General features: G+C 40.5%; 1 protein-coding gene across 1 annotated transcript in view; it reads right to left on the bottom strand.

The window, feature by feature from the left end:
* The window catches only part of tenm1 (teneurin transmembrane protein 1), a 192,126-nt gene that overhangs the window by 52,426 nt on the left and 113,656 nt on the right, over positions 1–26,044 (bottom strand). Inside the window, exons 10-21 of the mRNA XM_019883899.1 lie at positions 25,605–25,799; positions 22,783–22,983; positions 19,685–19,870; positions 19,572–19,601; positions 19,238–19,384; positions 17,309–17,543; positions 13,445–13,564; positions 13,046–13,307; positions 12,440–12,725; positions 7,351–7,494; positions 3,610–3,862; positions 2,921–2,941 (exon numbers count right to left, since the gene is read on the bottom strand). Coding sequence (XP_019739458.1) covers positions 2,921–2,941; positions 3,610–3,862; positions 7,351–7,494; positions 12,440–12,725; positions 13,046–13,307; positions 13,445–13,564; positions 17,309–17,543; positions 19,238–19,384; positions 19,572–19,601; positions 19,685–19,870; positions 22,783–22,983; positions 25,605–25,799 — 2,080 coding nt within the window. The remainder of the gene's footprint in view (positions 1–2,920; positions 2,942–3,609; positions 3,863–7,350; positions 7,495–12,439; positions 12,726–13,045; positions 13,308–13,444; positions 13,565–17,308; positions 17,544–19,237; positions 19,385–19,571; positions 19,602–19,684; positions 19,871–22,782; positions 22,984–25,604; positions 25,800–26,044) is intronic.

Raw genomic sequence — 26,044 nt, 5'->3', positions numbered from 1 at the left:
TCTGACCACTCTGGAAACGAGTGAAAGACAAGCAAAAATGACAATGTCTCTAATGGAAGCAACATTCTAATTTCCTGCATAGTGGAGGGAAGAGGGCCGGGAAAATTTCACCTAATATTACAAGTCATCACTGTATCAGTATACAATACATTTCTGTCAATTACATTATACTTTCCACTTAACTATATATTTGGGACTATTAATATTAGTTACCAGTCCAAAAAATTATTACTTTGAATTTTTAAAGTGTAAAGATGCAATTTTAATGACTGCTTATATCTTTATTTAAATTTTGAAGTTTGTAATTATAACTAAAATGTAGCAATTGCACATTTGGATGGTAGTACAAGCGAGATAGCGAGCAAGATTTTCTTCTAGTGTTATCTTAATGACGTTTTTGCGATGCTTAGCGCCTTTTCTGACCACTCTGGAAACGAGTGAAAGACAAGCAAAAATGACAATGTCTCTAATGGAAGCAACATTCTAATTTCCTGCATAGTGGAGGGAAGAGGGCCGGGAAAATTTCACCTAATATTACAAGTCATCACTGTATCAGTATACAATACATTTCTGTCAATTACATTATACTTTCCACTTAACTATATATTTGGGACTATTAATATTAGTTACCAGTCCAAAAAATTATTACTTTGAATTTTTAAAGTGTAAAGATGCAATTTTAATGACTGCTTATATCTTTATTTAAATTTTGAAGTTTGTAATTATAACTAAAATGTAGCAATCTCCTGAGACAAGACAGATGCATTAAAAAAAAAAACATTAAAAATAATGTAAACAAAGTTGAGGTTGGCCTAATGGCTTAGCCCTCTGCAAGTGTTCCAGTTTTTTATGGGGCCCTTTTGAAAAATGTATTTACCAACATCACTCGAAACACACCGGCACCATTGTATAACAGGTCACAATAATAGGATGTGGTGACTTTGGCTGGAAGGGGGATTAGGCTCAAAAATATGTAAAAAAAAGAATCGATAAATCTATCTATCTTTTGACATTAAAAAAACAAAAAACAAAAACGAATCCAAAATATATTTGTCTGTAGCTGTCATATTCCTCAATGGACAAATTGGTCTGGTTCTTGACTCAGCCCTATCACTGGATTCATTTCACATGTACATTTTGGTATTTAAAAAAAAACAAAACAAAAAAAACCCCCACAAAAAACACCAACCCCCACAAAAAACACTTAGCCCTGATCTAATCAAAATGCTCAAAGGAGAGAAGCCTATCTCGATATTAATTTGAATATCCTCAGCTCTTCCAGAAAAAAAAGAATGCACCATCGTCCAGGGGCTGTCAGTCATTTGAGTCCATAAAGCGTAAAACTGTTTGCAGAACTCTGCATTGAGTTGCACATACATAATTTAAACTTGATCCAAGGAGAGTTTTTCACCGAGTTACAAAGTGTGTCACTGCTCTGTGCAGCATAAAATATTTGTTGGGCCTCTTAAATTTTCAGCAAGCATTGCCCGTACACTGAGATGATTACAAATCACACGATTGTCTGTTTTATTAAATTAGATGTTCATCTCCAAAGGCATGTATCCAGTTTAAGGGATAAGCTTGAACAGCTATATCCTCTGCCTCTCTTGCTGCATTAAAATGTAGTAAAACAGACAAACTAAAAAAACAGAACAGCTATCTAAGCTGACTGACTCAGTCATCTCGACTGTCGGGGTCTCTCAGACTATCGTAGCGGATGCCTTCCCCTTGTGTGTTCCTTTCGAAGACAACCAACTGACAATGGTTTTACACTGAGTACATCCCCTATTCTCTCCCCTCTGAGGACACCTTGCTTTAAAAAACCCTGCTTGCTGATTGACACTTTGCCACTTTGCAGGGGAAAAATGTGGAGAGGGAAGATTTGAGAGCGGAATATGAATGAATAATTAATGTATTTGACTTGGGAGAACAATCGTATAGCATAAAAAACAAAAAACAAAATATGCTCCAAACAGTAAAAAACAGCCATGGAAGCAGGAAGTAAAGGAGAACCCCCCCAGGGTAAGGATAGAGTATCTTAAGTGTCTCCAGAAGAATACGCTCCATGCATTAGGGTTTACAAAGTTTTTATTTATTTATTGGGGGGGCGGGGGTCCGACATTTGCCGACAACTGACGGTCTGGTATATACAGTAGATACCATATATGGTTTCAGGGTTGATCATTCATAAATAGAATGCATATTTTCACAGTTTTGCCTTACTCACGCAAATATTTACTTCTCAGGTTGAAATAGCTTTGCACTTTTTGTCCATTTTCCAATACATATGTTTGCGTTATTAGATAACAACAGTCCTGGATCAGTACAGTGATTCAACCTTTCCATGTAGCTGGCTGGTTATGGCACATATACTTTACTGTATTAACAAGTTATCCTTTGGCATACAGCAGATATGTTAAAACCCTCACTGTCACAAAGCCATGTTCAGCTTGATATTCACTAAGAATTGCAAGAGGTGCTCCTACTGAAAGGTTGGGGTCAAACATACACACACACTGTGTGTCATGTCTGATTTTCTGTGGACATGGTGTAAATGGCTCACACTATCAAGGTTCAGAGCCGGCAAAGACTGAATGGCCAAAGGAGGCAAGGAGGCCGCAGGCTTTTTTTGAACCAGGATCAGAAAGAAAATAAGTATAAACTCAAATTGGGCTAACTGCCCATTTGCAATTTTAACATACAGATTTAGTAGCTATACTATATTGTAGACAAACTGATTGTACATATTGAGGATGGTGTGTTTATGATGGTGTGTTTATCAAAGGGAGTCCATTTCAATTGGCAGCCAACCAACAGAACTAAGTCGCTGTTAAATCAGAGCTCTTTGAATAACACATCACTTCTTAGTGTTTGTAATGTGCGTGTCACATAAAAAATGGTGTTCATTGTCCCTTCTCACCTGTGTCTGGTATCCCGGTTCCTGTTAATAAGCGACGATGGAGCATAAAAAAAAACAAACAGAAAACAAGGCACATATGTAACTCACAATTCTAGCGAAAACTGAAAAATATTCACAAGCTACAGTAAGTGAGTTTTATCCCCATAAAGTATGATTAGGATTGATTTAAATGTCTGCATTGTTTCATATTAAATATTAATCCAAACAGGAAGCTGTTTTCTGTTTCTTCCCATAGGAAAATGAAATATTATATATACTCACAATGAAACTCTGAAGCAGAAGTATTGGTAAGAGATGCAATAATACCAGCGAATATGAGTTAAGTTACATAAGAAGAACGCTTTACGGGACAAATGAGAGTGAAATTCCATTGAGATATAATGCTTGAGAAAATAGAGCAATCAAGATTGTTGCGCCTCCGGCGCAGTACGATATTGTCATAATCCACCACAAAAACATCATTTCACAGAAAAGATTCTCTGCCCAAAGAAGTAGATTAGGGTGTGTCAAGTTGGAAATGAAGACAAACTGGAATCAAGTCAGTCAAACACAGACGCTAATGAGAACTAAAGCCATGCTAACACACATACACACTATATGTGTTCATAACATACACGTTCTATATATTAATACATTACTTGTAATACAATTATGTTCAATCCCATGCTTAAATTCTCCTTCCAACTTACTTAAGTTCCAAAATGGTCCTGGTGTAGCCATCTGGATGCACCCTGCGGATGAAGTTGAAGTCCCCAACATATAGAGAACCGTCAGGACCACTGCACAGTGCCACAGGGGCGTACAGCATCAGATCACGGGCTGCGCCACTGCAGCTTGGCCCGCAGGGGACGCTCCGATAGAACCCGTTCCCCATAACTGTGGCGATCACAGCGGGCTGCTGGGAGAGGAAGACATTTTCTCCATTTCCCTTGTGGAGGATTCCTTGGAAAAGACAAATGGGTTCGTTATATCACATTTGCTGTATTTTTGAACACAAAAATTGGAGGTGAGATAGTCCCGACTGCTCCTTATTACTATGCAAAATGGCTTTGACTACTAATTGCCGTATTTCTAGAACCAACATACTGTTGCAATAACTAAAAGCTGTGGTCTACAGTACACAGAAAAAAAAATGGTGCGTTGATATTACTCAATTTAATTTCAAGTGGTTGCCTGGAATTAAAGCATCTGGATCCAGATACATGTTATAAGTAGACTACTACTCTCCGTAAAAAAATTTTTGCTCCTTTGATTCAGACGCTTTTTTTCAAGCAACCATTTGACGAAATGAAACTGAGTCAAAACAACACAGCATTTTGTTTCAGCATAAGTGAGAGTAACAATAGAATGGGAAAACATAAGAGTAATTGCAAACGTTACTGTGTTCGTAAGCGTTCAGAAAAGTTATGCACATAGGCTATATGTTAGCTCGAGGGTTGCTTCGGAAAGTCTTTGGTTTCAGGTTGCATTTGATTTTGTAGCGCCCCCGTACTGTTCTTCCCTTTGTTCCTGTGTGGATGATTAGCTAACTTGTGCTCATGTTCTGCGCTTGTGTCTAAAGTCGCCCCCCACTCCCCCTTTATTCTGTCCTTTAATTGTACTCTTTTGTGCAGTGTTTAATGTAGTGTTTCACTACTAGTTTGTTTTGTGCTTTGTGCTGTGTAACCTACACTACAAGTATATATTCTCTTGGAGAGCTTTCGCAGTGGTGTGCAGTGAACAGAAGTTTTTGTTTTGATGTGTTCAAATACTGCCTGTGATTTTGATTGCACTCTTTTTATCTGATCGACTATCAAGGAAACGACGTGCAGTCTTTACATTTGTGTCAAGCCTTAAGCAGGGTGCACACAGAGTGCCCCAAAAAAGTATTCATAGCCCCTGAACACTCATATTGTGTGACCATACAATCACAAACTTGATTGTATATTTTTGAGATTGTATGTGATTGACCAACACAGAGTAGCACATAATTGTAAAGTGGAACCAAAATGATACAATGTTTTCACCATTTTAAACGAACACAAATCTGAAAAGTCGGGTCAGCATTTGTATTCAGATCCCGATGGTTTTACAAAAAGAAGAAAAAAAACCCAACAAGAGTTGACAAGAAAAGAAATTGATAGGTCAAGAAGAAAAAAGCAATTGTCATGGTCCTGTTCCATGTGTGACCAACAGGTGGCAGTGGAGGGCTTCTCCTCCAGTGTCACACCTGTTGGTCATCATGTCATTAGCTCTTTTCTGTTAAAAGGGCTGCCACGCCGACCACTTGGCGTCGGATCGTTGTGGTACTGTTGTTTTTGTTGCTGTCATGTTGTTTTGTTTTTCATAGTGATGTTTTTTTTTATTTATTTCCTGCCGTTTTGTTGTTACTTTGAGTTTTGATCATTTCAGGACTTTGTTGGTTCTTTCCATTGAGTTTTTACAGAGTGTCCCTGCTCTGCTTCTCCTGCCTCCCTACTTTTGGGTCTTCTCCCATGCGGAAAACATGACAGAAATGGGCCTTATCTACGGTGAACCTCCTCAATTGACACTGGATAAGGATTGAGCAGTGCCACAAAAAGTGAAATATGCAAATATATAAAAAAGTTTGTAATTGCCGACAGATGACACAGGGAAGTGACCAAGCAATATTTTTTTTCTATTAGGCAGGGATATGGCCTAACTAAATGCAGCTTCTCCCTTCAGTTTAAACAGTTTCTGGACACCAAGATGCCAGCAGAAATGGGTTTGGCTTTGGCACAAAAATGATAAATGTGTGTTTTTCAGTGAATAACAGGAAAAATCCCAGAATAGGCAAATCAAATACATACACCAAACCACATCTGTGCGGAGGTTCACTATAGTTGTATCACTGGAGACGGTCCGCAATCACACCCCTCAGCATTTGTTATTGAAACAATAAAGGAAGCATCCACATTAGTTATTCTTTCAGTCAGTCAGACAGCTTTATGACTGATGCTGCCAGGTTCATATCAGACAGCCTAACAAATCACTATTTCACGACGGCAGTAGCACACATAAAGGCAATATACATACAAGGTGATTAAAAAAAACAAACAAAAAAAGATGATCTTGGTGCAGTAAAAATCTGTCACAAAATGTCCTTTGGACCACTCGGTCCAGTGTCCGGCTGCTCCCGCGCACTGATGCACAGCTGAACTTTTACACAGACTCTGCTCTTTTTAATTACTACTCATGTGTTTTAATGTCGCCAAATTCATTATTCAGTTGGTTGCATTTGCATTTTACTGTGTTTCTATTGTCAGACAATGAGGTGAGCGTGCCACATTTATTTATTTATTTATTTATTTATTTTCATAGTCTATTAGCTAACGACCAAAGCTGGTGCAGTGCAGTCATAAACTGATTTTACAAGAGCAAAGACCTTTACCAAAACCAACATAGATTCAAGGGATTTGCTTGCACTAACATTTAAAATGATGAATTACAGATGAAGTGAAAAGCAACCTTACTCTTATTGGGTTGATGAGGTCTTGGTGCATTTTTTAAGGATGGCAAGGGGCAGCTATCTGAAGCTCAGAATTGAAGAGAAATACGTGTTCAATTAAAAAAATCTGTTCTATCTTGAGGCCTTGTGATTACTGAGGTTTGAAAACCTTCAAAACCAGTGGCGGGCGAGTCAGCGACCTTCTGTCATCAACCAGCGGCGGTCCCGCAAGTCAGACATCATCAGTCTGTCATGATTTGCAATCCGATTCAGTCCGTCACTACGTCACTCAGCCATCGTTATTTTCTTCGCTAAATTACATTTTGTCACTGCTATTTTAAGGTTGTCCGTAAAAAAAAATGTTTACAAGGGAAACATTCAATGTTCCCATTTATTTTCCATGTGTATGAGCATTCACACAAAGTCCCTGAGCATTTCTTAGGCCATGGTGGGCAACATCACACATGCAGAAAATACCCACACCATGTAAGAGGCCTCTCCAAAACCTGAGATCAAACAATGTATGTATGTTACAAAAAAAAAGTGTAAAAATCAAACCACCTACATATCAAAATAGATCATATCATTCAACAGAGATTTGTGACATGGATAAAATGTATGCATGTTGCATGTTATTACTAATGACTGTAAATGTCTTGAGATGTTTCGATTCTGAGATAATAATCCTCAACAAATATTTTAAGGACTTTACCTTATAACATACATGTTCTATATATCACAATATTCCCAATATTCAAAATCTTCGGTGGTAAATATTACCGGTAGTAAAATAATTTAAAGATGTCAGATTATTGTAAAATGAACAAAATGGCCCTAGACCGAGCCATCCACGGCTCCTTCAATGATGAGTTCAGCTAACCAAATTTGTAGCAGGAGTACTGATGCAGCTAAATAACAGTTCCCAAGAACAAATATCGAAAATGTTCAAGTTGGACTCAATATGTCCTGAGGATATACTCACCACTACGAATGTTGAGGGAATGATGTTTGTCCAAGGACCAACCTCCGAGGTGAGAGGGCACCAACTCAAAACCCTGCATGAGCGCCGTTCTCCTCTCCCACTGAATAACTCCAGGACACGATTCATACTCATAGCCGACCGATACTAAAAGCAAACACATGAACACAGATGCCGGTGTTAGATTCGTGCCATTAGTTTGTGCAGCAGAACCGACTTTGACTGTTCTAGGTTTCTTTACATAACCTTCTGAAAGAAATACCGCTACTTCTTTAGAATTCTTAGAAGAAGAAAGTATGAGTGTAATTGTTAAAGTGCCACAGAAATAGAGTTTGAGTTTATAATGTATAATTTATCCACTGAGAACTCGAGAGGCTTAATTCCAGTTCTGTCATTTAGCAGGAGGGAGAGATGACAACAAGACTTGCGGATTCTTGTGTGAAATAATTTGTCCCGTTTCAGTAGAAATGACTCCATCCACTGTATCTGTTCGTTTGACATGCTCTCCAAGTTTTAAGGTTGAATGGTAGTTTTCACAAACATCGCAAAAGAAGACTTAGCAAAAGAATGATTAGCTCTTTGCGGCGAGACACTTGAAAATATTGCCTGCTGCTCTCAAATGCGGTATATTCCAGTCCAAAGTGATCGAATCTTTGGGGGCCAGGGTTAGGATGGCCTGGGTTCAACTCCTATGGAAACATGTGCCTGCAGTAACGGTGAAGTTGAATTTAATCTCTCTCAAAGCTACATTGTACTGTACGCTGGGCTGAGCCAGATGAAAGGCCTGCACAGCAAAACCTAATCAGTGAGTCTGTCTGCAGAGATCAGTATGAAGTAGCGGTGTAATCAAAAGGAGTCACTCTTGTATGAAAGAGCCCTACAATTTGGTGCCTGGCCTCTTAGTTCTATTGATATAGTGTGCAGCTTCCCACTATAAGCTTGACAGCAAATTAGTTTTGGAATCTGATGACAAAAATGCAACCATATTGTTCAAAATAAAATCACAGTCCTAGCTTACAGAAAAAAAATAAATACAAATCAAATCAGTACATTTTCGAGAAGACGTAAAAGCTACTTAAAATATGTCTTATTTTTTTTTTTAATCAGAAAGATTAATGAATATGTTTTATTTTTATTTTTTTTTTACTAACAAAAAAAATTGACTCTATTCAGCACTTGGAATTGAAGCGGATTTACATGGGATTAATGAATATGTTTTATTTTTATTTTTTTTTTAACTAACAAAAAAAAAAATGGTGTCTTGAATTGACTCTATTCAGCACTTGGAATTGAAGCGGATTTACATGGGACAGGAGAAGTGAACCAATCGCTTTTTTCATCAGTGGACACCAGAGCTTCTTGTTTACTCAAATTTAGTTTACAGCAGACATGTGGGTCGTCATGCACGTTTTGAGCATGACGTCTCTGGTAAAAGGACACTTTGATTCTCTCCTCTTTCATTTGAAACTACTTCAAACAACAAGGTATATAATGGAATAGTGGTTACGATTGCATGACTGTCCATGTCTGATGTTATGTGTTGTGTTATTTTACCGTATCTTGTTATTTTATGTTCTGTAAAGCGCTTTGTTACAGCTGAAGTTGTTGTGAAAGCACTATAATAATAATGATGTATTGCAGCAACATTCACCTCAAAAAGAGAGAAAATTCCTCAAAACATGCAAGGTAAACTGAGTGACTACAATCGATAAAGATGGTGGATGAAATAATTATATCGAGAAGCTCGCAGCCCAGATGATGAATATCACGATCAGATCTCAAGTATCTCCACTTTTTAACACAGAGCTCCAACATCAAAAATGCAATCAGTCCACTTGTAACAGACTGTCAGACAAGAACATAATCCTAATAGGATTGACTCTGAGTTTGAGCACTCCTGTTAATATTTGTGCTAATATAAGAGCACAACTAAAGAAAAAAACAAAGTTTCCGTCCTTTTAGTTTTGGTCTAAAACTAAGCACTTTAAAATTCTGGAACACAACGAAATAATGTTTTGCAAAAGAGGTGGGCAATTGTACATTACGCATTCACTTATTGAAGTCCCCCACAAAAGGAACTAGACTACAGATGCTTTGCTAACAGTCAAGGTCCTTCTTCTTAGCTCTGCATTCGAATCGCACCTGTCATAGAACTCATCGGGTCTATTTGTCGCCATAAAGAAGAAGTCGTTATCATTATCAACCGTGCAGGCAATGTTTTAAGGAGCATTTTACCATTCTTATCGGTCATTCGGGCGCACGTGTAAATTGATCCCAATCAAAAATAAAATGTTGACCATATCTTTGATGATGCACTCAGTGATGAGCACGCAGAGGGAGGGAGAATGAATATTGAATCCCTTGTAAAATTAGCCATATTGAAATGCATATTATGTCACTCAGAGAGCAACGGGGGTCCATCCAGTCAAGGCATATGAAGGAATTTTCTGTCAGGCAAATCCACCACATTTAGATGGCAGCTGTTAAAAAGCCAATGATAAGCAGCAAACAGATAATTGAAGGCGCTGTTGTCTCCGCAATCCTTCTTGCAGAAGCATTCCCGCAACGGTGAGAAACAAGAGTAAAGCCTTGCAAGAAAAGTACCAAAGGGGAAGTGTGTACAGTATCCACAACCTAATATCACCACAGATGTATTACAGGTGGGACACACACACACACACACACACACACACACACACACACACACACACACACACACACACACACACACACACACACACACACACACACGTATACTATCTAACAAACAATCTACACATGCCCTATAGCACACAGGTGAAAGCTTTCATTCCCCTCTGTCGAAGCCTCAGGCATGTGTTCACCCCAGCAAACAGAGCATGATCTCCCTTTCTTGCAGACTCGTTGGCTGTGTGTGTGTACGTGGACATACAATCAGTGTTTGTGTGAGTCGCTGTGCCAGCCAAAGCACCAGAAAGTCGAGAGCGGGGATGTTTAGGGTGGAACAAGTGTACAAAAGAATAAACAAGAGGACCGCGTGAGACAAGCAAGGCAGCACGGAAGAGATGACAAAGAATGGAGAAAATAACAAGTCAGGAGGAGAAGAACATGCCGAGAAAGAAAAACAATGCAGCAGGAAAGGAAGCACGAAGGGCAAAGATGGGTGAGATCTCTGTTCAGAGAGGCAGGTAAATAGAACGAGTGAAAATTTGATCGAACAAAAGGTGACAGATGAGAAAGATATGAGTGGGGAAGGAATGAACGCAACAGAAAAACCTTTTATTTGTCTGCGGAAAGTTTCAAAGTAGTACAATATGAGACTCCTATATCTGCAAGTTTTTAATACCATAAAGAAAAGTGAACTTATATTAAAGAAATAGTCTTTATGGAACATATGTCAAGGGCCCTCCATGTTATTTTATGTGGCCTGTTCAAGCTAGAAAACATTAAGGACTTCCATGCCCTTTAAAGATTACAGTGCCCACCGACTAAATTACAGTATATGTCCCAAAATGCATCTTGAGATTTTGATTTGCGCGAGGCCCGCAGCCAGTTTCTATAAGGCAGAGTAATTTCAGAGTTGAGTTATGTTGTTTAAAAATAGTAGCGAGCTCTATGAGTTGGTGTTGAAAGGAGAGGAGGAATTCGAAGGTTGAATGCCCAGTTCTTATTGATCAGAAAATTGAAGATAGTTTCATCAAACTTCAGATGTTTTACTTCAACGTTTTGTGTGTGTGCATGGATATATACATCTATGTCAGTGTTTCTTAAACTGGGTTCGATCGAACCCGAGGGGTTCGGTGAATCGGTTTCAGGGGTTCGACGGAGCCTCTGCGATGCAGGATGAGACGAACGCGACTCAACATGTTAATTAGTTATGACACGCCTGCTTGGCCATCACTGGCTGCAGATGATCACATGACATTGCTTGTCCAATCAGTGCCGCGGGAAATTTAGTTCGCTTAGTAGTCAATGTGTGACTGTCGTGATAGTACGTCATACAATTAAAAAATAAAATAAAAAGTATACTTCCTCTTGAAATTTTACTTTTTCCGGTTCTAATAAATGTGGTTTTTTTTATATCCTAAATTTATTTAAAAAAATATATTTATTTTTCACTCATGAAGTGTTCGGTAAATGTGGATATTAACAGGTCGGGTTCGATTCCTCTAAAAAGGTTAAGAACCATCGATATATGTACGGTATTAGTTCATTACTCCCAGTATGAAATGGTTTCCTCGCCCACCGGGGCGATATCTCCTTCAAGCTCGAGAAGGCCGAGGAGCTTGAGGGTTCTTCGCAGGATCTGAGCTGCTCGCAGCATTGCATGATGTCAGATGTTCTTCCTGGTATCTGCTGCAGCCATCTGCCCAGCTTGGGGGTTACTGGCCTCACTTCTGGCACTACATATTTATATTTTTGTTGTTTAATGAAACCATTGCTTCAGATCCCTGCGATTGGTCTGGGGGGGGGAAAAAAAAAAAAAAAAGCTCCTCAAATTTGTATGTTGTTCCTCAAACGAAAGTCATTGATTAGCAAAAATGCTCCTTAAAAAAAGTGGGTTTTGAGCCTTGAAAATACATAAACAATTCAAGATAATCAGTCATATTATTTTTCTCTTATTGGATACACATTATCAGACACTGTTCATTAATTCATCTTCCCGTTTTGAGGATGAGGTACAATGATTAATTGTCTTGATCTTACACGCAGTCTGCAGCAAATTAATTACTTTGAACGACCAACTAACGCGCTGCTATCGTCTGTGCAAAATGAGAGCAATTTCTCTTTTTTACAAAAATACATTATTTTAAAAGTACGCCTGGCTATTATTATATGCACAGTGTATATTTTTAGCTGTTCATGCTTGATAAGTACCATTCACGGTTCAAATTTCTGATGTTAATGGTGCACCTCAAACTCTGATGATGTCTAATTGTGAAAAAAAAGTAATGATGGTGTAAATCTCAAGTGTTTTCTTTCCCACCGAAAACTAGCGGTCACTGGATGTGCTGCGGTATACTGTACACCCACTCCATATACCCATTGAAAACCCGGGAACAACACTATACATTAATAAATACAAGAATTTAAGTTGCATTTCTCAACCTACCAGTTGCATGAGTGAGGCCCCACACCTTCTGGCCATAAACGTCTGTTTTGTTCCAGACCACCCTGTGGACCAGACCAGGCCCAGCAGGGTACCAGCGTTGGTACAACCTTCCCTGGACTGAAGCTCTCACATGCACCTTTGACAAACTGCCCAGGGGCGAGATGGGCGAGGACGCGGATGAAGGTGTGAGGAGGATACGCAACAAGGAGAGGTAACCTGCGGCTCGGGTACTCAAATAGTTCAGCTTCATGAAGGATCCTGGAATTGCAACTTCTTCCTGCACTGCCTGCAAGAGAACAACGGACAAAAATAAACTTTGAGGATGAAAATGTGGTTGTATCAATGTGTAATATGCTCACGAAACAGCTCCCACATTAGCAGTAACCATCATGAATATGATTCGTGTATAAAGCGGCCTTGGTCTAAATGTGTTTTTATTTTCTGGTTAAATAAATGTTTTGATTGATTATTTCATCTGAAATTGTATTGTAAAGTATTATAAGTTCATTTATTGCCATTGCTTCATCATAAACTGACCAATTTTATTAACATTATTGCTGCATTTAATACACAAGTGACAAACCAAATATTATTAGGTAGGCCTACCTGAAGCTCTGGTACAGCAGAACCCTTCTCTGCACATGTCCCTGTGTATTTGGGCAGTGGGTATGGCAAGACCAGAGGATAAGGACTCAAAACAGTCCGAATATCACATTTTTGAGGCTGAACCTCTTCCCTGGACATGATGACCTGATCCAAAACCAAGAAGTTGTTGTTTGGGGTCCAGACAGTACGTGTTTGTGACAGGAAAGGCGGGCGTTGGAACATCAGAGTCACTGACATTGCACCCAAAGTCACCAGGTCATAACTACGGTATTGGAAAAGTGAATTAAAAAACAAGATTAGTGGAGCGAATGGAAGCATGTTGTGTGTGTGTGTGTGTGTGTGTGTGTGTGTGTGTGTGTGTGTGTGTGCGTGCGTGCGTGCGTGCGTGCATTTTTGCACCTTCCATCCTGTCGACTGATGGTGTACCCATATTCGGGATGCTGAGGGAAGGTGATGTTGACGCCAACCAATGAAGAGCCATCTTGCAATGCAACGCTGCCTCGAATCACAGCAACACGGCTGGCATAACAAAGGCGGAAAGCAGTTGGAGAAAATCATAAAAGGACACAAAAGTGGACAAGATGATAGCTTTGCAATGACAATGATTGTTTGAGAAGGGACGCATGTCGTGATGCTCTCGCCAAATGACCTTGTGCGTGATGCAAAACAAACTGCGTTATTGTCAGTAAGACTCCACTATTTAACGAAAATGTGGCAGTCGTCAGGATATAAGGTCTGGAAATAAAATGCAGTTAAACATTTCGAAAATCAATTTGATTAAAACAAACAAAAAACAAAATGGGAAAAAATGGAGGCTGAAACAGAGGTTAGTTGTAGAGTAAAAAGTACACTAATGTTTGATCATTTCATCATATAATGCATATCATTGGATATCATCAATTTTAACACTCTGACAGATTGAATAATCTATATTTTGAATAATCTGTCAGAGTAGAATATCTGTTGATATAAAAATGTACATTTGGCATAGGCTGGCTAACTGACTCATGTTGCAAATTGAAGGTCCAGCATATGCTCATAAAATGTTAACATTTGCGAAAAATGTCCACCCTGTCAACAAGGTAAAAACATATATATATATATATATATATATATATAGTTTTTTGTTGGGGGGATTTTCTTAAACTGAACCCCTTCAGTATTCCTGACATAATCCATCACATACTCCACAGAGGAGGCGTGTTGTGTACTCTGTGTTGACTGTGGCTGCCTCATCGACCTCCACTTTTGCTTTGCTTACAGTATGAGGAACTCTGGTTTAAACCACTTCATTAGACCTTATGTCAAGCCATGTCCCAAGGTGACATCCTCACTAATAATCTTGATGGTAGTACCAAGCAAGCTTTTCTCTTTATTTTTTTGAGTCAATATTAAACAAGCCTGCAATCTCCTCTTTCAGATCGAAAGCAAAACCGCCCAGATATACGCACGCAAGACTCCCTCGCCTCCATCCAAATTTGCGGCAGATCATGAAATGGACCATGTCAAAGATTGTTTTGCTTTTCCAGTCGTGGCAAGCTGACGCAGCGTTGAATTGATGTTAAGGCCGTAAAACACAGTGGAAGAAAAGTGGCTCTCTATCTCTCTTTCTTAGTGTTGTGCAGATGCTAAACGTATTGTTTGCTGTGTTAAACATTGAAGACCACATACTTCTGTACTTCAGTAGTTATAAAAATTCAATTAAGTAAGATCACCCAGTAAGTCCCCCAAAAATAAAGTCTAAGAGTAGAATCCTGGCAAATTCCCTCCTTGGCAATTTGAATTAATTGATTGCAGCCAATAATTACAATTATCACTGCATGAGCTAATGATTGAAGAGCAGTTAATGATGGTAAGTGGACTTTTTAAATCCAACAACACACAGGTGAATTTTAAACGACGGATGTATATGCAATAATTGATGTTAGAGGATTGCCGGGGAATGTTTCATTTGGATTCAAGGATAGGACGGAACACAAATGAGTAGTGTTGGAACATGTATGTGGGCTCTCCATAGCAGGCAGCCAAACACAATGACAAACCATTTTCCTTCTGAGGGAAAACAGATAAAGCCAGCCCTTTTTCATTATGCAAATGTATTGCCTGCAACATCTTATAATCTTGTACTTATCAGTGATAACATACTGGCAATTTCAACTGCTACTTTGAGAAACATTATATCCTGCCTGTCCTTAGCATCTAAACGAAATTTGGCTTCTTTATAAATATCACTTTTTCATCATTACATACAGTATTCATCGTAAATAGGATCTACACAATTATTGATCAACAATTGGGGAAAACACAATTTTTTGTGGGAGTGAAACTTTTGTGGCCCAAACCCAATGACAACCACTTTTGGTGTAAAATACGGCCGTGAGAGAGGACAAACCCTTCTGCAGAACAACTGGAACACAGCTCATTCAAGTGACCGTCGATGCTAAAGCAATCTCTGCTCACCTTTTCTCCCCTTTGAACCACTCAAATGTTGGCGAAGGCACAGCAGCCGCCTCACACCTCAGCAGAGCTGTGCGTCCCAAACTAACACCGTGGCTCTTCATCTCATGGATGGATGGGGCAACTGGAGAAAACAAGGACACACTTGTTAGAAAAAAAACACATTTCTATTGTCCTTCAAACGAATTTGTTTGTGACAATTGAGTCGTTGAGAGCTAAACTGGATGATTTTATTGAGAAAATGATGAGGAATGAAAGCTTTTCATACCACAGTCAACGTTCACGCTTTGCAAAACTTCTGAAAGAGACAGAGCTGGGCAGGGGAGAGTGCATCCCTCCCCGCTGTTGGGAAAATGAAATGACTTGTACTGGATGGCGATAAATGGCTTAATGGGAGTTCAAAGACTCAATGGCGGCGGCAGGTTCTGTGAATGCAAAATGAGGCTCCTTTTATGTGAAGAAGTGTGAAGGAAATCTCTATTCTTCCATTGTCATGAAGGCAGCCGTACATGTAGAGAATTTCGGAGGCAATCCATGCCTTTGTGTGCCAAATATTTACATTGCTTTGAGTAGACACAACCTTCAAAGAAATTGAATTCACGTGCAATGACAAAGAATCCAATTCGGACGGCAGTTTCCTGTTTGTTTCCTGATAAAACGTGTGACACCCACTGTTATAGTTTAACACGTAACAACGAGCACTGAATGACCCTTATCTGCGTAATTCAACTTTAGGGCTTCGCAAACCAGCGTGTCGTGAAATGTAACAAGAAAATACAGAATGGGATGAGATCTGTAGTTTGGTCAATGCTCCTGGATAAATTCATCAAACGGTACCTGATATTCCACCTTCTACCTGCAGTATCCTTACAGTGGAAACATGTGTGACAAGAAATAATGAAGAGTGGAATGTGGACTGTAGCCGCAGGGTTAGCTCCCTGCTAACCTACAGATATCTGACAGACGAGGTGGGATGCGAGAGATGTGTGCAGTACGAAGAAGATCCACGTGAGCTTTTGTAAAGGTGGACTACGTTTGCATAGGAGAGGCCGAGGGAGGTGACAGTGTGCTCTGTGATGATGAATTTCCTTCCACCAACATTCTGCTGCAACCTAAGGAACACACTCATATGACTTGAGTCTGCTGATTTTATGTCCTTGCATGTGTGTGCCAATTATACCAACTCCTTCCACTTTTCTAAGGCTGGGCTGACGAATCTGAAAGACCTGAGGTTCGGCTATCGCGTTTCCTATTCATTTATCACTGTAGGGAATGTTAGATGCCACGCTGTGGGGTAGTGACAGACTTTGCCCGCCTTTCCGTGCTGGCTGTATGTGCAAATGGGTGTGCAGGCTTTCAGTGTGCATACCGTTATTAAAAAAGCAATAACCCGATTCAAATCCTCACCCACTCAATTTGAATCATTCGTGGTAATCAAACCGCACTATCAACTGGGAGAAAAATAAACACGCACTCAAACTGTTACTGTGTGTCTGTGAAGATGTGCCTTGAAATATATATATATATATATATATATAGTTTTTTGTTGGGGGGGGGGGGTTGAAATCGGTCACCTTATGGCGATACTGCTCTGTATGCTGGCAAGACCTCATCCCAAGCACGCATTAAACCGACAACAACTCCTGAACAATTTAATACAGCTACACTGAGGTATTCAATGAATTCTATTCTTCTCTTGTATTTTAACAATGGACAATCCAAGGACACAGTCATAGAAAAGAAATAAAGGAATGATTTCGCATGCACATGGTGACCCAGACTCAAAAAGAGTAAACAAGCGCATACCTGGTATCAAAGGGCACGTCTCCAGGGAGAGCGTGTGTGGCTGCTTTGCCAAGGAGAAAGTGGATGCGGCGGTAGAAACTGTAAGTGTGTGTGTTAATGGGTGAGGCCGGTGCAGTTGGGGGCAATGGGCTCCGTTGCAACAAGGCCATGGGGTCAGCCGAGCCGCGGCATAGAGGGTCAGAGCCACAGCTAAGCTGCTCGCAACAGTCCGGATCCACACAGTCAATCAGACCATCTGATATAGACAGAAACAATGTCAAGAAATCACTTAAAAAGCATTGATGATGAGATACTGCACATTTACGATGTGTAATATTAGACATTTGTATTTATTATATGACGAGTTTTGTTTTCTTGTCAGTGGAAGCATAAGCTGGTTAATGTTACGTGAACGTATTTGCATTCAATATTCAAGAGGGACCTTAACCTGTGCGATTTTAACACGGACAAAATGGAAAGATGATACTATAAAACCAATGCCAAAAAATAATTACTGCACCTCCCGGCAATGCCGAGCCCAACAAAGGAGATGCAATCTGAGACAATAAACCGCATATGTATCACCATTATCACAAAAATGAATCAAATTAGATTCTTTCCTTCATCAAGCCCCCTTCATATTGCTATAAATCAGGACTTTGTCTGCGCCGCTATTTGAATGTGAGCCATAAAAGTCCAGTGTAAACAATAGCCTGCTGATAGGAGCCAAAGCAGCAGGTAACAGGAGCCCGGCTGGCATTTGTGCTTCCTATTTCAGGCTTGTTTCTGAAAAGCCAGGAAGCAGTGCTGACATTTAAATGCATCTGACCGCAGAGCAGAGAGCTAAAGGCCAACAATATTCTATTATAACCTACTCCTACAAAGGTGGCCGAGTACAATAATTCATTTCCATACCATTCACCACTCCAGCTTGAAAGAACACAATTAATTGAATTTGCTTCATTGTTGCCATTAAAAGGACACTGTTTGTAAATTACTAAGCGTAGTGTAGCTGGCAATTGAAATACACAAAGGAGCAAAGTATAGATGACAATATGTCAAACATATGCAATGCAAATGTTTGGCTATAGGAGTAAGTTGCACTCTGGATGCAATGTTGTTTTTTGTTTTTTTCCTCTAGGTGGAAGAACCCTGTTGTGACGATGTCCAATCAGGCAGAGTAATTGAACAATCCATCTTTATTCACTGATTACTTTTAATAGCATCTTTTTGTCTCTATTGATCATCAGAGAAAAAGAAGACATATGAGAGCCTTCCTTGTACGTTGTAAGCATTAGCAGCAATTATGGCATTTGAAAAACTGGTGAGAGAAGTGGCATGAGTGAAAGACTGGAAGCCTGAATGAGCTCTGTGACACAACGCGATACTCACACACAGTATGTTGCATTCGTTCTGTCATTTTTGATGGCTTTCTTGGAATGTAGTGGCTTGTAATGTTTTTACTGTTTGCCTACAATGTAGTTTTTTTTAAGTATTATTTTAGAGCCAGTTTGTTCATCTATGGCTCTCCTTGCATGGTGTGGAGTGCCTGTGTGTTTGTGTGTGCGCGTGTGTGTGTGTATGTGTGTGTGTGTGTGTATGTGTGTGTGTGTGTGTGTGTGTGTGTGTGTTTTAAATTATGTCAATTTATTTATTTATTTTATCCCAGCAGGTGTTATGCATACCAAATATTTAGTTGTGAGAAGGCAAAAATGTAAATGCACACCCACACACAAACACGCACTTAAGTAATGACCAATAGGACTCCACAGGCTTCACAGCAGGACTGCGACGACGCAGAGATGAACGGAAGCAAGGACAACGAAACGGATTCATTTTGGCTTTTGAAGCAAGAGAAATGATGGAAAGGAGTGCGTGGAAGACAGAAATGAAAAGCGGTAACAAAGACAGAATAGAGATAGAAAAAGATAGATGGTGATAGAATGTCACCTCCATCGTTGTCTGTTCCATCACTGCAGTCAGTTTCCATGACAACGCTGCAACCAGGCCCACTCCATCCAGCCTGGCACACGCAGCGCCAGCCACTCTGCTCCAGGGTACAGCGCCCGTGCCCGCTGCACAACCCTGGGCAGCCGTCTGAAGATGACACACGTACACAAAATCATCCACACCAACAGATGTGTACACACACACACACACACACACACACACACACACACACACACACACACACACACACACACACACACACATAGTCATTCGAATTTGTTCAAAACTGCTTTATAGGAATAGTCATGAACAAAAATGAATGAAAAAAAAATACCTTTCACAACGATGTCCAAATCATGAGCAACTGCGGAGGCAAAAAGTGACGATGACACCATTTTCCAATCCAAATATCACAACGAATAATTAAAGTATCCCACGTGCGCTCACCGATGTTACAGTGCTCTCCCTCCCAGCCGGGTTGGCAGATGCAAGTCCCATCGTGGCACTGGCCATGTTCTTCGCAGCGAGGATGGCACGCTCTCTGGTCGCATGCCGCGCCGAGCCAACCCTCCTCACACTGGCACTGGCCCTCGGAGCAAACACCATGACTGCCACACGGGACTGGGCACAGTTCTGCCAGCGAGGTGGGTGGGGGTATTGGGCGAGACAAGCATGTTAGTGTGAGAGGAGAAAAGAACAGGCCGAGCAGATGGAGCAAATTAAAAATTGAAAGATACAGTCAAAGTTGCAGGGACTATGGAGGAAAAACTACAATTCAAAACCAAGATGGAAGCATCAATTAAAGGAAAAAGCAATACTTATTTTTTCACACTTTCTTCTCATACCGAAGTGCAGAGAAGAGTGGAATCAATTGAACCATATCATAAAATGATTCGTATTTACACTGCATTTGGAAACCTGCAGGGGCCTACAATTTAGTTCTTTGCTTGACATGTGAAAATCTTTTTTTCTCTCCTCGGTTTGATTTTCTGGAATTCCATTTTCTAAAAATCATTGTATTCCTTACCTCTTCTTGCGTCTCTAATTTCTATTTTAGTTTTCCACTCTCGACAGCGGAATAAACGGCATCTGTGTGCAACGCGGGCAAAGTGCTAGAGGCTCACAAAGACTACTTACCTAGCCACACTGAAAAGTTATTTCAATTTAAATATAGCTCCCATGGAGAGGGTGGGAAAAGTGGATTAAAGGTGGAGAGTGTTCAGCTCTCCTTTAGAGATACATTTAGCTATGCTTGGGCAAGAACAGGATTGAATCGTCGAGTTCTTTTTCATAAGGGCATCATAGAGAGGGAATTCTTGCTGGCACCACAAATAGATATTCAGACCCATGGCCTGTCATTATCTCAGACTACGGTATATCACAGTAATAAGGTATCCACATTCTTGAGGGCAAGTGCTCATGCCAATTGCACATAAATCATCTTTACCGAGAACAGTATTAACTTTATGTGGTGGAAAGCCTTAAAACAGACATTTTGCCATCTGTCAAATGACACTGTAACAAGTACATGAGGTGTGTACCGCACTTTATAATTTCGACATTGTTGAATAAACCGCTACTATTTTACTTGTCTTTTTTTTCCAGATGATTGTTCTTCCTCCACATAACATTGAAGGCATCTCACTTTGAAGGAAATCTCAAACAGCTTTGTCAAAAAAAAAAAAAAAACATGAAAACAAAATCATAAAAATACTCATTAGGCCAGATTAAATGCCAAATCGTGCATTGCTCCAATGTAAATTCTTGAGGCAGCCTTGATTGAAAAATCACATCTATTTTTTTCTATGCAGTCCATGTTCTTCCATCACTTCAAGTAGCTGGAGGACATTTGTTTGTGTGATAGCACTCACGGTGTGATACCCACCACAAAGATGTTGGTGGTTTCATTGCCTCAGTCATGAGAGGCAATGTTGCACATGGGCATGAAAATTGACCAGACAGTGTATTGGATATAACTGCACAATCTAAAGCAGTGCCGAATGTTTTAAATTTTGAAAGATAAAAGTAAAAATAAACTACTGGAATAACGTGGTTGCACTCTCATAACTGGAATTGTGTTGTCCAGAATTGGCCAATCACATACAGACTCATGTTAAATGAGAGTCAGCAAGATGTCAGTGTTGAAGGGACTGTACCGTTGATTAACCCAAATAATTGTGAGCTTTTCTCATTGGCTTGTCCTGACATTTTTGTTGTAACGTCTTACTGAACAAGCCACAGTCTGCAGAGAGCTTTCACTGTATCAGATAAATCTCATTATCCAGAGGTATCTTTCAGAAGAAAGGTACAAAAGAAATTTCAGGGCACTAAATATACAATTGAACAGTGAGGACAGCAACATCCACTGTTAGATGAGGGTGTGCATATCTGTGCAACTGCAATGTCACAATTTCCATTTTTTTTTTTTTTTTTTTACAGTAGTGGTGAACAATGTTTTAAAACGATTTATCTACCTGTAGGTCTCTTCATATAACAAAAATAAGGCATTTTAGCAGCAGTGTGTAGACTATTTTTGTCAACTGAAGAGGTGGGCATTGTCAGTCCGGTGATTCCAACAGTGAGTTTCCGTCAGTATTTTAGGCCAGCCCAGTCCGTCCGAGTCGTCGGCGACAACCAAATGGCAATCGACTTATCAGTAATACCTCATACGGAGGTGTGGCACACCTGACACGCAGCCAAATGCAGAAAAAATAAAAGTGTTGTAGACCTTCCAGTGCCACAGATCTCAATGACATGTGTCACATATAAAATTTATTTCACTAATCACCACGCAGTGCGTGTGTGTTTGTTTGATGTCCATCCATCCATTATCCAAGCCGCTTATCCTCACAAGGGCCGTGCTGGAGCCTATCCCAGCTGTCTTAGAGCAGTAGGCGGGGTAGACCGTTAACTTGTTGCCAGCCAATCGCAGGGAACACATAGACAAACAACTTTGCACTCAAAAAAACACCTACTGACATTTTAGAGTGCTCAGTGAACCAACCATGCATGTTTTTGGAACGTGGGAGGAAAACGATGCAGGCACGGGGAGAACTTGCCAACTCCACACAGGAAGGCCAGAGCCCGGATTCAAACGCGGGACCTTTGCACTGTGAGGCGGCCGTGCAAACTAGTTGTCCACCACACCGCCAACGTGGCGATCGTTTCTGTTTTCATTTTTTCCTTCATTTGAGTGTCGGTTTGTGCAGAGCCTGCGTGTGATGCGGAAATTATGTTCTCAACACCGATTGGCTGTCGCAGACAAGGGACGGACTGGGCCCACGTGGGTCTGCCTGAAATACTGACGCAAACAGTGACGGGCTGACGGACCTTCCGTCAGTCTGAAAGAGCGTCCACCTATGGTCAGCTGTATGTGCACACACACAACACACAGTATCGTGGCTGCTATCCGCTCCTCTCATGATTAGAAATCCCACATTCGTGGGAAATTGTACCTGGCAAGACCACTCATGCTACTTGACCACCGATAAATGACATACAATCGCGTGTTTCTGTCATGATTGAAAATCCAATTTCTGTTTTACCAATGTAGCAGTCTGGTCCTGTCCAGTTGGGCTGGCAGGCGCAGGTGTCTGACTCAGGGAGGTAGGTGCCATGTCCTGAACACTGCTCCTGACAGGCTGGCAACGGGTCATCACAGCTCACTCCTGCCCAGCCTGGAGAGCAGACACACTCCCCGCGGACGCACACGCCATGCCCACCACACTGAGGGTCCACGCAGTCCACTGCAGACAAAGAGAGGACAAACATTCGAGCTTCGGGGGAATGGGAGTCGTTAAAAGGGACGGAGAGTGGCTGTCTAATTATAATCATCAGTTCACTGAGTATGAAAGCAGTGTTCTTTGCATCCCATCCAGGAGTTAACCGCCCTAGCTACAATCCCTGTATCTGTTCCACAACATTACATTTCATAGGACACTTAAAACCCGGGCTTTGATCAGGGGTGAAATGGCCTGGTTGAAATCTGCATGTGCGGGTGGTCAGTGTTAGTGTGTGTAATTACAGCTCTGAGCGCCGAGCCAAAGCTCAGCACAACGCCTAAGCACAGCTCAGCTCGGCTCTGTTGTTCAAGGTCAAACGGGTGATTCAGTCTCTGCGGGCAACGAGTTACAGTACGGGGCTGTTTTGGAACATTGTGCTGAGAGGTTACAATTAAGTATAGTAGTATAGAGCGATGAATAATGCGGCTCTGTTGTTTTTATAATTGGTTCTACACCGGAGAGATGCCAAATGACTGCCTGACTGAGAAGCGCGATTGTAAAAAAAACAACTCAGATTATAATACAATATTTTCGATGTTGAGTCATATTTTTAGCCCACTGTGCTTACGCAATGGAATGTCACAGCTAGGAATCATTACCTGAACTTCAAATATGGAATGATTTATATCCTTGTTAATATACTGTTTGTATACTGAGCAAAGGAGAGACAAACGTGCTGCCACAGTTTCTCTTGCACTTCAAATGCAAAGAAACAATTGCACAGGCGAATGTCAGCAAAGCGTAGCGTTTAGCAAGCACTATGGTTCAGGACAAAGGTGCAACACATTGATATTGTTTATGTCACCTAATGTTAGGGTGAATGAAGCATTGCATCATTTGTATTTGCCCTTGTTTATGATGTCACGCTACCGTAGACTGACCACACTCCACGTGTTGGAACCCTCATTCACCAAACTAAACTGGACGACGACAAGAAAACATGTCATGATAGTGTTAGTCATTCGGCCTACAAATGTGTTTGGAATATTAAAAAGAAAATAAAGCACACACAAACATGTGTCAAGTATATATATATATATTTGTATGTAAAACTAACAGTGATTGTGAATTTGAGGTGCAAGTCCAGCCCCTAATATGTACACACACAAGCATATTGAACTAATGGCACTAGCATTAGCATTAGCACTAGCATTTTTACAAGTGCATTACTGTCGTGGTGAATGCGTGTTAACCAGTTTTATGCTGGTGTTGGTGGCAGTACTTTATAATTTATCTGGAAATTAATGTTGCATCCTTTCATTCTACATTAATTTTTAAATATAGAAATGGTCTTTAAAGAAGGTTTCTCCACCAGACTGAAAGTCGACATCTATTCATGAAGCTCGCCTCCCGGACTCTTCACAAGAGAATTGTACGTCTGCCCTCTGCCAAATGAAGACAACAGTGTCAGTGACGGTGAGGTACAGAAGAAATGCAGTTGTGCTCGATTTGGAATCGGCAAAAAAATGTCTGGCATATTTTTGTACTATAGGTAAAGAAATGTGCACTTCTTACTCTTTTTAACTTCTGCCATCACAAACAGCAAGTCATCACAAGTACTGTTTGATGTAGGACTGGCTGTAAATGGCTGCCAGCTGGGGCAGGAAATTGGGTTGATGACAGCAGTTTACAGAAAACCAAAACACATACACAACCTAACCTCAATTCTCCTGCACCCTCGCCCCCACGCGGTGAGGATAATTGCAATCATACACAAACGGAATTTATGTTTATATCCTCCAGTTAATATCAAACTGATCGACATGCGAATAACTTCATGGACCATTTACCGCCACTTACCACAAGGTAGAATGTCAATCCAACTCATTTACACAATTATGATAATCAAACATAACGTGCCTATATGTAAAGTGCGCAGGTGTTTGTTGGCGGAATGTGGAAACTTTGGCTGAGGAAAGTTAATTGTTTTTGGTAATTGGAGCAAACTCAATTTTTTTTCCCCCTGCCACACATTCTCAAAATAAACAAAACTACTTCCAGCCATTTTATTTTTCTTGCAATAACACACTTCCAACCATTGGTAATAGATTTGATGTTCACTCAGGTGGAAACCAATTGATTTTTCAATTCAGTTAATTTTCTGGGTCATCAGTCACTGTAAGTAAACTTCCCAACGATTTCAACAATGGTACCGTAGTTTATTTTTTATTTCTGTAAACAATGTGAATGACTAAATCATGTTATGATTTTGGCAATACAAAGTAAATGATTACAAGTTGCGATAACGTAATCATGGTGTTGAAATCAAACTTGAATAAAACCAATCGGTCCTTGACCATTTCATCACTAGTTTGTTTATACCGACCATTTGATAGATGTGGCAAATTTTAAAAGCACTAAAACACACATTTGGCAGGGTTGTTAACACTTCAAGACATTTCTTATCAATTAAAAGGGACAAGTATTGTGTCAAAGTACCTCGGGTCTGTCATTCTTGTTTGCATTACCAAAAAGGATCAGTGACATTATTTTTGCAACATATTCTGAAACAACCCTGAAAGGGGCCAAGGTTATAAAAGTCATGAGGCTGAAAAAGTGCAACTGTTTAGGTGTTACTGTCTTACCCAGTTCACAGTTTACTCCCTTGTAGGCTGGGCTGCATATGCAGATGCCGTGCAAGCAGGAGCCGTGGTTGGAGCAGGTGGGGTCGATACACTGACCTTCCTCCACATTGCACTCTGCTCCCTTCCAACCGGTCAGGCACACACACCTTCCCTTCTCATAAACGCCGTTACCGCTGCACAACACAGGGCACGAATCTGTAACGGGACAAACAGAGATACAGCCACGTGAAAAAAAAACACACACATGGCACTGCAGTATATTAGCTGGGAGAGCACAGTAACCCAGTGTGAGATGGGCGACGCACTCTTATCTCAGCCGCTGCATGGATTCAGCAAATCCTCAAACAGTCCTACACTCTTCCTCACACACGCACACACACACGCACGCACGCACGCACGCACGCACGCACGCGCGCGCACACACACACACACACACACAC

This window comes from Hippocampus comes, unplaced genomic scaffold, assembly GCF_001891065.2.
Source record: "Hippocampus comes isolate QL1 unplaced genomic scaffold, H_comes_QL1_v1.1 scaffold156, whole genome shotgun sequence".
In the NCBI taxonomy this organism is placed as follows: domain Eukaryota; kingdom Metazoa; phylum Chordata; class Actinopteri; order Syngnathiformes; family Syngnathidae; genus Hippocampus; species Hippocampus comes.
Note: the sequence above shows the minus strand (reverse complement) of the source record. Positions and strands in the feature narration are given on the sequence as shown.